The sequence below is a fragment of the Sceloporus occidentalis genome, unplaced genomic scaffold (assembly GCF_023333645.1).
Source record: "Sceloporus occidentalis isolate IW3139 unplaced genomic scaffold, rSceOcc1.0.p SCAF_48, whole genome shotgun sequence".
Taxonomy (NCBI): domain Eukaryota; kingdom Metazoa; phylum Chordata; class Lepidosauria; order Squamata; family Phrynosomatidae; genus Sceloporus; species Sceloporus occidentalis.
Window position 1 is genome coordinate 3,020,673 of NW_028317028.1, and position 13,778 is coordinate 3,034,450.

Below are 13,778 nucleotides of genomic sequence, written 5' to 3' on the forward strand. Positions count from 1 at the left end.
GTGATATAGAAGGGTCCGTGTAAGGTGTGTGTGTTTTGTTAAAAAGGGTACCTAAATCTCTTTAGTGAACATTGTGTCCAATTTCTTTTTAAATACGCATTCAATATGCACACATGCCCTATATGTGCTGTTACTTTAGAATTTGGATCCTTCACAGGAAGAGAATGCTTTGGACAGTTCCTTGGAAATCAATAATGAATCAGCAGCTGTAATGCATAACACAGTAAACAGTGTAATGTATTATTAGTTAAAATAATCCCATAGATAAATATATACAACCAAATAGCGAAGCTTTTACACTGAATAGCAAACATAACAGCAAGTTGTGGAATAAATGGGTGAATTCCTCGTCACTGTTTATAATGAGACAAGTGCATGACTGACACAATGTAGCACAATGGCAGCATCCTGGTGGTTTATTACAGTTTAGTATAAGGATGGTTGACTTCTCGCACTGAAAATGCTAACTAGCACTCATTTGGTGCAAGGTAAGCACATTTCAAGGAAATCCTTTTTAGGGCCATTTTGAAGGCATGCACAATTGACATTTATGCCATACACTTCAGATGATTATTATTTCAAAATATCATCATAATCCACAAATGCTATTGCTTGTGGCCTCCAAAAACGTTAATGTCTTCATGTATAGCCCTGGTGAAGCACTTCATAAAAAGCATGTACGCGATTTTGAGCCTTTTTTCTCCCACAATCAAGTCTTCAGGTTCCTTGGTTTGAAACGGGCTTCAGCTTCAAAATGGGGGTGGCTCAAGCTTCTCCATTAGCGATTTAATCCACGTTGTGCCATTGATCAGCTTGGTAGTGGCAATAATATATTCTGTTCCTCCATCCTCCAACTGTGATAGAAATCTCAGGGCGGCAACCTCGGCAAATGTCACTCCACCCAGGAAAAATATCAGCATCACCTTGTTCTCTCCTTGCTGCCCTGGAGTTGTAAGAAAATAAAATTTGTTGGTAAAATGTTTACCTTAAAAATGTTTTTCTTTATATTTTTCACCACATTCTTGCTTGCCCAGTTTGTGCACAGGACATTTCTCAAAAGCCCCCTCCCTCATTGACCTGTTCATTAGTCTCCCTTTGTAAACACCTTGGTATTTTCTGGACTATAAATTACTCTAGCGTGCTCGTAATAAGTACCGCACATACAAGTGCTGCTGAATAAACATACGAATAGATTATCAAGTGTTTGCTGACATATTTACAGGACACAGGTTTATAAAATAATTCATGCCGAGATCATGGAGGGTACTGGAAATGTCTTCCACATCTGAACTGATAATAGAGTCGATTTACGATGATCACTTACGTTTTTTCATAAGCCCGGCAGGTAGGGACTGACGTTCTTCAAACTGCGGTCCAGGAAGGAGTTTGAGTACTTCTTCAATGCTTCTCCACCCGGGTCGCACAAGCACCTGAGCCAGTCGGACACTCAGGGGTGCATAGCCGCTATATACATAGGAGATGTCATTGGGATTCTGGAAAAGAAAAGCAGGTAGACATTACATAGCAAATGTTTCACAAGATAAACATGACACAATCGCTCTGGAGGCAGCAAGAGGGTGGGTTAATTTTTTTTATAAAAGACTAAATAAAAATTCTCATGACATTAGTTGTTTTTTATGGGATGAATTTCCCTGTATTGTATTTTTCAGTGACCAGTTTACCTGTTCATTGACATCATCCATCCAAAGACGCAAGGTCTTCCTGATTGTTGGATAATTATTTCTGCTACTGGCCTGAGGTTTTAGAAGGCCAGCCTTTTCTAGATTGTGTAACGTCAATATGTGTTCATATCCGTAGGTCTGTCAGAGGGGGAAAAAATTAATAAAGAGACCAACCAAACAACCATTGACTTTTAAATTTATATGATATAACTCTGAATTGGGAGGTTTTTTGGGCTTTATTCTGCTGGAAGTAACAGCACCAAGGGCTATAGCTTATGGAAGAATTCCAGACAAAATAGCAAGAGCCCAAATTGGCTCCTGTGACGTCATCAAAACTATATGAATGAAGCTAGCATTATTAAAATGTATTTAAATAAATTTAGATCATAATAACAAACACCTGGAAAACGAAAACTCAACGATGGTGACTTATTCAGAGAGATTTATACAGATGATATTCTGATATCGCAAGACCTTTTAAAGGAAACCCAAAAGTAGACTACTGACCCTACTTTCAATAAAAGACAATTTGGGTGCACACTGGTTAAAGTGGAGCAAACAGAAGGCATATTGTACTGGCTGCTACACTGACCATCACCAAATACAATTTTTACATTTCTACCGCAATTACAGCTACATAAACGTCAGTGATTACCTGCAGAATCTCTCTCTTGTAGTAATCCAGAACTTTTTGCTTCAGCCCCATGTTACACACGGACTGCATGCAGACCAGACGGAATATCTTTATTAGGGGGTCTTTCTTAGCGATGCAGTCTTCTATGTACGGATTAACCTTTCACGCACAAACACATGGACATGTTAGTTACAAAAGCAAATACATAACCCTTTGATAGAAGGATAATGGGGAAAGAATGTTGGTTAAAAGACTAATCCATATTTGGCAACATAAAAAAAAAAGTCTCAAAAGTCAGACAGAAGTCAGAATTTACCCTGGAGGTGGGTTTAAGAATTTAGACTGGAGGGTTGCCTGAATGACAGTGACATGTAAGTTTCAGGCAGTAATGGACCGAAGCCTGCACTAAAGCTAAGGGTTGAGCTCTATGAAACCCGAGTTGATATCGTTTGCGCTGCATTTTCTATGAGGCAGATGTGCTTGGAACACAATCCTTTTTGGAGAGCGATCTGAGGCAGTATGGCCCATTCCCCACACATGCCCTGTGTTTTTTTACTTCTGTGTATATAGGCACCTAGAATGTAAATCTGACGCTGTGTACATAAGTGTATGATCTGTAATGTTTTCTGATTATTTAGAAATATTAAGCCTAACCGTTCCCTTCAGCCCCCACCAATTTCATTTATAAAACGCAAGTCATAACATATATAACGATGGTTGGTTATATTCTTTTCTGCTTTATGCAGAAACAAAGGAAATTACATCACTTACCTTATCAGTGTCAAACCCAGACATAAATTCTTGTTCTACAGTTAAGTTGTCGAAAAACGCTTCAGAAGCTGTGAAAAAACAAACATTTTCTATATTAAAACCTTATTTTAGCAGCACACCATGTAGACAGGTTCAATGATTTCTGAAATACCTGCTTTGGTTCTACATAACTGACAATTACATATTTCCCAAAAACATAACAATATGGCAGATATTTTTCATAAGTATTAAAGGGACACTCCAGCCATCATAAGCATACGATAGCCGAGTGGTCCCTTTAAGTCTTTGTGTGGTGTCCGTTGCAAGGGGGTTCTACAGAGTACTTATAAAGTACTTTAATGTGAATTCTTTGTGCGTAAGACACTGGGGTTCATCTAGTCTTACCTGACCATGACTGTGTTCAACCAAGCCATAGTATTAATAAGCAGACAGAAAGAAATATCCCACACTCTCATCACTATTCACTGAATACAGCATTGAATATGATTGAATGTACTAAATAATCAACATCCTAAATTGGAATCAATCCCAGTTACTCTTATACTTAGTAATTGCAGCAGCCTTAACTGTGTAATGTACCAAGTCAACATGGGCTTGTTCTAATCTGAATTTAGTTTTAGAGAGCTAGAGATATGTCTAGAATAAATTTAAAATAAGTCGGATAACAGAGCAAACTATCTTGCACATGACATGACAATGCCCTGCGCACACAATGTAGGGCTATGTCTTCTTACTTGTTATATCCTTAATAAGTTCAGCAATGGATGTGTGGTTGGCCAAGGAGGCTCTTTCAGCTTGCATGTGAGGTAGCTGGGAGACAAACTGCTTGATCTCACCCACTGTCTTAGCGTTGTGTCTTCCCTTAAGTGATATAAAAAAAAAAAAACACCATACTTTGACATGAACAAAAAAAACAATCATTCAGGAAACCTTTTTCACAACAAGGGCTGGGACTACAGAGGATTTCTGGAAAATTGCACAGGAATCTTTTAATGAAATGGTTGAAATTTGAGTCACTATAATTTAAAACTAATTAACACAAACTAATTAAAAAGGGTTAATGTTTAATGCCCTGGTGAGATGGCTTGAGCAAGTCTTGGCATGAAGGTGATAATGACTCGGGGCGCTTAAATCCTGGTGGGCTGCTGGGCATTGTAATCTCATTAACACCTATTACATACATGCCCTTTGCTTAATCTGAATATTTAAGATCAATGTGACATTATCATAGTACCCTTTGAAATGCACTGCAGGGGTAGGAATGTTATCTTGCTCACAATGTGATGCGCAAACAACAGCAGGTCTATTATCATTGTTAATATATACATACACACTATATGGACAAAAGTATTGGGACACCTGACCATTACACCCACAGGGACTTTTATGACATTGTAAGTACATAGACATTTATATGCTGTTGGTCCCTTCTTTACAGATATAACAGCTTCCACTCTTCTGGGAAGGCTTACCACAAGATTTAGGGGAGTTTCTGTGGGATTTTTTGCCTGTTCATCCAGTAGAGCATTTCTGAGATCAGGCACTGATGATGGATGAGAAGACCTGGTTCAGAATCTCCGTTCTTACACATCAAACTCATCCAATCATGTCTTTATGGACCTCGTTTCATCAAACAAGTTAACTATAATATCCACTATGTAGTTACTGTGACACAGAACTAGGCTGGGCTAGAAAATCCTCCTTAGCATGTTAAGACGAGTGGCCAATAAATCACAGGGGTGTTTGAAATGTAGATAGGCTGCATTATCAGCCACTTGCCTACCAAGCAATTTCCCGGTGTGCCAGTGAACACATTGTGTTATAGCATCACCTGTTGGTATTCAGGGAAACTATCGCGAAATCAGCACAGTTGTCATTTACATATTACCTTAGCATCAAACGATTAACTGATAAATGACAAAGATGATATTTTCCAAATAAAATAACACAACACTTAATTGTTATTTTAAGAGATCATTCCCTCCCAGATAAATGCATAATTTTTAAGGTATAGGTACTGGTGTATTACCTCAAATGCTGCAGAAATAATTTTGGCCTTCTTACTCAGCACAGAGCCCACAGCGTTGAAGTTTTTGTCCCGAATCTCTGCATACAGCTCCTCAGCTGAATTTAGCAGCAGTTTCTTAGGCTCGGTAGGTAGATCCTTCCCGCTTTCACCCTGCTTTTTCTGAGCAAATTTTTCAGGAGGAAGCTTCACGTTACCTATCATAGATAATTATTTAGCAACTGTACACAGCAGACAACATTCATAAAAGGTCATTATAAAAAGAAGAGTGTCATCAACCCCATTATTGATTTGACACATAGAAAAAAATGTTCTGTATAACATACCATTCTGAATTCCATAGATTTCATCTATAAGGCCTTCATAAGTGAGCTGGGTTGCCAGTGGTGTCAACAGGTCAACATTACGGTCAAGTAGCAACAGAGTATCAAACACAGGGGATATCTGGTTCTGGGTCCCACCAAGCTCCCTCTTCATTCTGATCATCATGCTTGCAACATGCTAGGGAAACAAACATATATTAAACCAAACCTATAGATCATCCCAAGTATGCTTCATGAGAGACATTCTGCCTCTTGGACCCAAATGCCCTTTGTCATTTTTACAAATGTTCTACAACTTGCAAATGGAGGAATGAAAGGAATGAAGCATGATGTAAAGTCTTACCCTGGCACATTCACCTTTCCCACAAATCTGGGGGATTGTCCCATACAAGGCCTGTAAAGTTGTCAAGCCTTTAGCAGCATGGTATAGTGTGGTCTGATCATTCTCCAAATAGCATTCCTAGTTAAAAAAAACAAAACACAGAAACATTTTCGGTGACTAAACATTTTAAGTGACAACACTTCATACCAAACTTGCTTTTTTTTTTTTTTTGTCATATTACTAGCATGTTCAACCCAACTAATCAGAGGTTGATAAATATTTTGAAAAATTTGGAGACGTGCCCAGTCTTAGATTTGTAGGGAATTCTCAACAACAAAGAGCCTGGGGATAAGCAAGAATGAAACAGTGTATGAATAAACAAAATAATGGAAGAATGAGCCAAAGGTGGAAGAAAATGAAATTAAGATATGTATGATTTATTCTATTAAAAGACAAGTAGTAAGAGACAGGGAATTTATCTAAAAATGCCACTGATACATTTAAATACAATTTGTAAATATCTACTTAAAATTATTATTGAAAAATAGCATTTCCAGCGATCAATAGAAAATGGTGTATATTTTACACATTATAGATCTTAAGAAGGAAAAAAGAAAATATATTAGCCTCCCTGTCTAGACACAGGCATTGGAGTGCAACCATAAAAGCTAAATCAATGAGCAGCGCAGACTTTGAAATTGACTAAAAACCAACGCAGTCTTTAATAGTATCTAAACAACTGTACTGTAGACTGTGTTTATGCAAATGTGGGTTTGCAAACCATTTTAAACATCTGTCAGCATTCCTGGGAGATTTAAATATTGGATGTGAGGGGGTTATTATTTCTCAGAGTGTTTTTCTTGCTAGGATTTCCTATATGTCCATCAGACAGCTGACAAAGAAGTCTGGCCTGTAGCAAGAGCTACGCAATTTAGAGACATCAAGTAGAAGAACAATAATAGCTTGGCCAATGGTCAACCCTGTTTAAACCTTATCAGTCAACGACATTAAAACAGAATAGGGTTTACCCATAATCAAATTACAAACATGCATCTCCTTCTGCCATTTATAACAACTCTGCTGAAATGGTGTCTCACCTTGAAAGCACTTTCAGACTCCATGGACAACAAATCACCATCAAAAGGAATTAAATTCAAACGGTACTCTTCTCTGTGATAGAAAGACCCCAGGACACCAAGGTCTTTGAGCCGCTGCTCACATAACATGCTACGGCGAGGCACAAACAAGATATGGAAGTCCCTTTGTGGGAAGCGTCCTTTGTCTTCCCTGCATGAGAGCAGAATTCAGAATGTCAACTACATCACAAGTTGGAAAGGATGATAAAAATGTAATCAAAGATTAAGGTTAGGTATTTCATGGACCAATCTGTGATGGATTCAATCATTGATGAAAGTATGGCATTAAAACAAAAGGTCTCCTGTGCTGTCCAGTGCACACATTGTCCGAGTATTTTCGACAACAAATATTTGGTCTAGACCAAATCATGAACAGTGTGCTACTAGAACCACCGGATAGTATAATGTACTTGCAAGGCCACAAAAGTTCTGCATGTCCCATTTTACTGACTGTACATGAGACACATAGGGCAGAAAACAAATTCAGATCCAACAGCATGCTTATAATCAATGCAAGTCAGAAACAAAATAACTATACGTAGGAAAGCAAGAGAAGAAATCATACCTTCTGATGTTTTCGGCAATGATATCCATTAGTTCTAGCCTAGGTCTGACAAAAAATATGATGTTTTTAACATCACATGAAGGCAGTGGTCCTGCCTTAAGTGTAAACATTTTCTCAACTTCATGTTCCTACAAGAGAAGGGAAAACAAATGATCCTTAAACAGTGGGTATGATAACGAAAACAAGAGGTTATTTTAACCCCTTCGTGACAAAGGCTGATTTTACTTTTTGTACCCTTCGTGACAATGGCCGTTTTAACATTTCTGCGCTGCTCGTGTTTAGCTGTAATTTTCTTCTTTCCCGTTTACTGAACCCACACACATTAGATATTGTTTTTTTCAGGACAAGAAGGGCTTTCTTTAGATAACATTGTTTTGATTGTATCGTATTATTTACTATTAAAAAAAGTATAAAATATGGTGAAAAATTTAGAAAAAAATGACTGTTTCTAACTTTTAGTTGAAAAATCTTTTACTCATCTATAAAAGGTAATAAAAAAACCTGCTAAATAGATTCTACTATTTGTCCTGAGTTTAGAAATACCCAATGTTTTTATGTTTTTTTGCTTTTTTCTGCACGTTATGGAGCAATAAGTACAGGTACCGTTTTGCTATTTCAAAGCCATTTTTTCCAAATCTGGTAATTCTTCCCCCCATGTGCCATTTCGGGTATCTTTGAAGCCGGCCAATGCAATTTACCCCATCAAGTCATATATTTTTGAAAACTAGACAGCCCAGGGTATTCCAAATGCTGGTATTTTAACCCTTTCCAAGCACTTATTCTACCATCAGCCTTTGTCAAACTTTATGGTAGTAATTTTTTTGCATTTGTTTTTTCACACACATTTTACTTTAGGTATAAATAAACAGGTTCTGGTATATGTCACTATCAAAAAACACCCCAATATGTGTTTAGCAACATCTCCTGAGTACAGCGATACCTCACATGAATGATTTTGCCTGGCTGTTTGGGGGCAAAAGGGCCACATTTGGGGCATGCACATTTTTCAATGTTGCACTTTGGCATTTGGGGATCCACTGCCCATGCCCTATTTGGTACATCTTTGAGCCGGGCCATTTCAGTGTGCCCAATAAAGCTATATATTTTTGAAAACGAGACACCCCAGGGTATTTTAAATGCTGGTATTTTAACTCTTTGCATGCACACATTTTACCACCAGCATTTTTTTAAAGTTTGCAGTAGTATTTTTGTGTGTGTATTTTTCCCACACACACCTACTTTATGTATGAATTTACAGCTCCTGGTATATGCCGCTGTCACACGACACCCCAATATGTGTTCAGCAACATCTCCTGAGTACAGTGATACCCCACATGCATGGGTTTGTCATTTTTGGGGGGAACTAAAAGGCCACATTTGGTACGTGTGCATTTTTCTAATTGGAAATTAGATGTGTGGCCATCCTTCCCCCCGTGTTAATTGGGACCTTGTTGAACCCGGCCAATTCAATTTACCCCATCAAATCATACATTTTTTAAAAGTAGACACCACATGGGCATTTAATATGCCAGTATTTTAACTCTTTCCATGCGAGAATTGTTTTAAGCTAATATGCTAATTTTAGGACTTGCTCACAAAAATATATTTTTTATATATATATTTTTTTTTTTGCCTTTTTTTTTTATTTTTTTAACATTTTTTTTCAACTTGAAGGTTCCCCTGATAGTGACATCAGTGGGAAATTATTTTTACATTTTACTGTTTTTTTACTATTTTTTTTCTAATTATTATTAATTTTATTTTATTTTTAATTTATTTTTTCTAATCACACTGTGATTAGAAAGCTGAGCTCCATTGACTTGCATGGTTGAATGCAGTACCTATATTCAACCTGCAAGTGGAGCCAGAGTTCTCTAGAGGGTCTGGAGACCGTCTAGCGAACTTTTTAGACTTTGTTTCTTTATTGAATTTTCCCGGACCGCCGCCATCTTGCAGATGGCGAAGATCACCGGCAGCTGCGGCTGTGACCGCTCTCCGGAGCGGTCACAGCCCATCCAAAGGTAAGTGTTTGGTGTCGCTGGATGCCTCCTGATCGAGGCATTCCAGCGACACCATTTAAGTTTAGGAGGCGATCGTTGATCGCCTCCTAAACGCTTTTAAAACGGGCGTCCGCCGCCATACAAAGTATGGCGGATGTTGACGCCCCGGGGAGGGGCCAGAGATGGCCCCTTTGTGCCGATAATGGCGTTGCTGAATGCCTCGAGGTCGAGGCATTACAGCAACGCCGTTTCGGTGCAGAAAGCGAAAATAGATCGCTTTCTGCACCCGTTTAATGACGTGCCGGTCCTGGCACGTCATTTGTCGTTATCGACATGAATTTCCGTGACGTGCCTGGACCGGCAATTGTCATCAAGGGGTTAAAGAAAAACCTTAAAAACCGCTTTGTAAAATGAATAGGAATTATACCTGTAGAAGTGAATACTGTGCAATTAATCCAAAGGGGCCCGTTAGATACTCATCCCATACGATTGCCTGCAAAAATATACAACACATTTATATAAAAACAGTAAACATGAAATATTGGAAGAACACATTGGAAGAATAGTCACACTTTTCACAGTTACAGTCTAATAAGAAATCAAGTAAACATGCTAAACAATACATTTTATTCAAATACACACAAAGGGCAAGTATACACATATAAATACCTCCGGTGCACAAAATAGCATATAAAACAATGTGCTAATAAAGTAAAAATAGTGAAAATGAAATATATAAAAACAATTACCATAGTCATTTATAAAAGAGATCGTCAATAGGCGAGCAGTAATACAGCAAATATGTCGCGATAATCTATTCAATGCACAAGACCACCAATATTCTGGTCCGTTAATAGAAACCCCTACCACCAATTAACTCTTAATGCACCACATAAACAAAGCATGTAGAATGTAGTGGAACTCTTAACTGGACCTGAGCAGTGCTGGGTTAAGTATACCAGGGAATGCTTCATTTTCACAAAACACAAAGCAAGTCCGCATATATATATATATATATATATATATATATATATGCGTTATGTCTGCATAATTCTAAATATGGGATCTCATCTTAAATATGGGATAGTGGAAGAATTTCAAACACAGGGCGTCTGTTGACAAAATGAGGCAGAAAAGCTGCTATTTAATAGTCATTTGGGCTTTTCCACTAAAGGGAGATGTGGTTCCTCACTTCACTATACATCATGAAGGAACAAGCCCGGGACATCTCTGCTGCAGCAATCTTGACTGGCCCTGTATAATGTATAGCTAAAGCAGTGAGATCTCTTTAACTATTTAATTATGTTATAAAGGGCTTTCTTGCAGGGAGTTAAAAACCTCACTACAAACTATCCCTTCAGCGAATAAACCTATGCCTGGAATATATAAATACTTTGAGAGGAACTTTGCTTCCAAATCTCTACTATACTGCAATACTTTTATTAATACATGAAACTCATCCCTTTCCTCACTTCATATTCAAACACATCCAGCAGCATTTATATATTTGGATAATAATATAATTGGATAGAGATTAGATAGCAAGTGGATATATAATGAGCGTCTGTGGGGTTAATGTATTGCAATGCATACATTATAGTGAAAATAGTGAAACTCTCAGTAGAAGGGGTTAATCTCCCCGGCGAACTTGGCACTATCTCGACAGTATATTATTGCTGTAATGCATGGCGGATTTAGCGACGCTCTGCTTGGCAGCTTCTCCTCACCTTGCTCCCGGCACATTTATCCAAAAACTCCCGCAGCTCTATTCGCATCGCCTCTCTCAATACATTTAGGTTCACCCGACCACAAGACAGGTGAGACGCCATTTTGGAAGCTTGTTGACAGCCCAAGTCATGAGACACAATTCCCCGAGTCACCTGACAGGAAGAAGGGCACGCGAGGCTTCGCTTCCGGGACGTGTGTTTTCCCCTTGTAGGAAGGTGGCGTTATAGCGGAGGCGTGGCTGAATTTTTATACTATATGTGTCACATGTACCCAAAATAGACATGTTTTTGGTGGTTTATTTATAATTGTAGCGCACAATGGTAAAATCGACAGAGAATGTGATGTAATGTGTTATAATTATAAACTGGTGCTTGAGGGGTGTGTACATTTCTAATGTTAAAAGGACAAGCTGAGGATATTAAAAGACTGTTTTGGTGAAAGGCCTCACAACATTCCAAATTGCAAAAGAGGAACACTTTGGTTTTATGGGACAGGGTTTTGGGATAAATGATATAAGTGAGTAAGGCATTTAGGAGAATAATAATGTAGTTTATTTCCATGATTTATCAACACGTGATACCCAACAAACATTTTGGAAATAGAGACATTGGGGGAAGAAAATGGAATTAGATGCCAAAAGAAGGACTGTCCTTAAATAAGGGACTCTTGGAAGTTATGATGTGCTTGCACATTCATTGGACTGTGCTCCTACAGTATCCTCCATTTGTAACAGTTGAGCATTGAACCCTGCCACGATCCATCAGTGCCTCATCAGTGGCGACTCTAGAAACAATGTATAGGGGGGGCACACAAGATACCACAGTCAAACTGGGGGGGCATTAATAATTTCCACCATTAAATCATACCACTGAAAAAACACACACACACACACACATATATATATATATATATATATATATATATATATATATATTGCCAAAAGTAATGTGCTATGGAATGATACTTTTGTTATTGGACAATACAATACTTGATCATTCAACATGGGAAGCCTGAAGCCACAATTTAGTACGACTAATCCTTGAAATCCTTTAAACACAATACCTTAACTTTTCCACTAAATGATTTCAGGGCCTAATATTAGTCCCTGCTGCCGATATATATATTTAAATATATATATATAAATATTAGACCCTGCAGCCGATAGCAGGTATAGATCAACACATTAACACACAAACCCAGCTTTGTATGTATAGATCAATTGAAATTCACTTGTGATCTCAGCACTGAAGGTATATATCAAATAAACAGAATCAGACATACAAATCCTGTATTTGCAGGTATACAATAATAATATATGAAATGTAGCATTGCAGGTATAGATCAAATCAATACATGGAAACAGCATTGCAGGTATTAATCAACTGAACAAGACATACAAACCCTGTATTTGCAGGTATACATAAATAATGTATGGAAACATAGCATAGCAGATATGGATCTACAGAACACACAAACCCAGCTTTGCAGGTACAGATCTATTGGAATTCACATAAAAACTCGGCATTAAAGGTATATTTAAAACCCCCTAAATTACAGGGATAGATCACAGGTTGCACACCCCAACCACGCTGCCCACATAGAACCCGGCCAGCACCCAGATAACACACATAAAGATTTGCCATCTTTGTCCCATATACACCCTGCCTGTGCCATCCTGTTCCCCAAGGCTCAAACATCCTGCTAGTGCCATCACAATCATATTAACTCATGCTCTCCCTCATTCACACAAATCATCCACATATTAACTCATGCTCTCCCTCATTCAGACAATTCATCCATTTTAAGAAACTACACCCCTTGGAGCTTCAAATGAGGGGCTACATGTATTTCTAGGACAAAAGTTGAGTGCACAAATAATGATGGAATATGTCGCTTTGGCTTGAAAATATGTTTTTTCTAACCATAACGACATGTTCATTTGTGTCTTGCGCACTCCAGGTTTGTACTAGAAACACATACAGCCCCTCATTTGATGCGCCAAGGGGTGTCTTTTTGCAAATGTGTACTTTTTGTGCCATAATTTTACTTCCTACGTGAGCAGTAATGCCACGTCAAGGCTTTAACCCTAATTACTGACCATTCACAAGCCTTTCGTATCTCCATTCACTCACAGAAGCACACACCATACTTTCCATACATTCACTCACAGAAGCACACACACCATTCTTTCCCCTTACAATCCCAAAGAAATGATGGTAAAGGGAGAATAAAAAATCACTTTTACAGCAAAAATAAGTTTTGCAGTAAAAATGCAAGGCGCTCCAGGGATGATATGGTTACTCACGTACCACACAGGCTAAATGGCTGATTTTAATAATAAGCAGTTCATCAGGATTTCCAAAATTGCCTCCCTCTACCGTTGGCTAAATTTAACCCCATGATCAAAGGGATCATAGGATTAAAAATTAGTATCGGCCATTTTTTATTTTTTTTTTAAAGTTAAACTACTTTATGTTTAAATAATTTAATTGGGGGGTCTCTAGGCAATTTTGATCTTTTTTTATCTGCCTTTAGAGACCCCCAAATCATTTTTTTTACATTTTTATTTTTTTTAACTTAATATTTTTTAT

General features: G+C 38.0%; 1 protein-coding gene across 1 annotated transcript; it reads right to left on the bottom strand.

Annotated features, from left to right (window-relative positions):
- Positions 1–749: 749 nt before the first annotated feature.
- LOC149289106 (vacuolar protein sorting-associated protein 33A-like) lies at positions 750–11,288 on the bottom strand. The gene is made up of 13 exons (XM_089491086.1): positions 11,187–11,288; positions 9,887–9,952; positions 7,460–7,587; positions 6,856–7,045; positions 5,780–5,896; positions 5,440–5,614; positions 5,117–5,310; positions 3,822–3,948; positions 3,088–3,155; positions 2,338–2,475; positions 1,683–1,820; positions 1,325–1,493; positions 750–943 (listed from the first exon to the last, which is right to left on the bottom strand). The coding sequence occupies exons 1-13, from the start codon at positions 11,286–11,288 to the stop codon at positions 750–752; spliced, it is 1,806 nt and encodes a 601-aa protein (XP_089347212.1).
- Between the last annotated feature and the right edge of the window lie 2,490 nt (positions 11,289–13,778).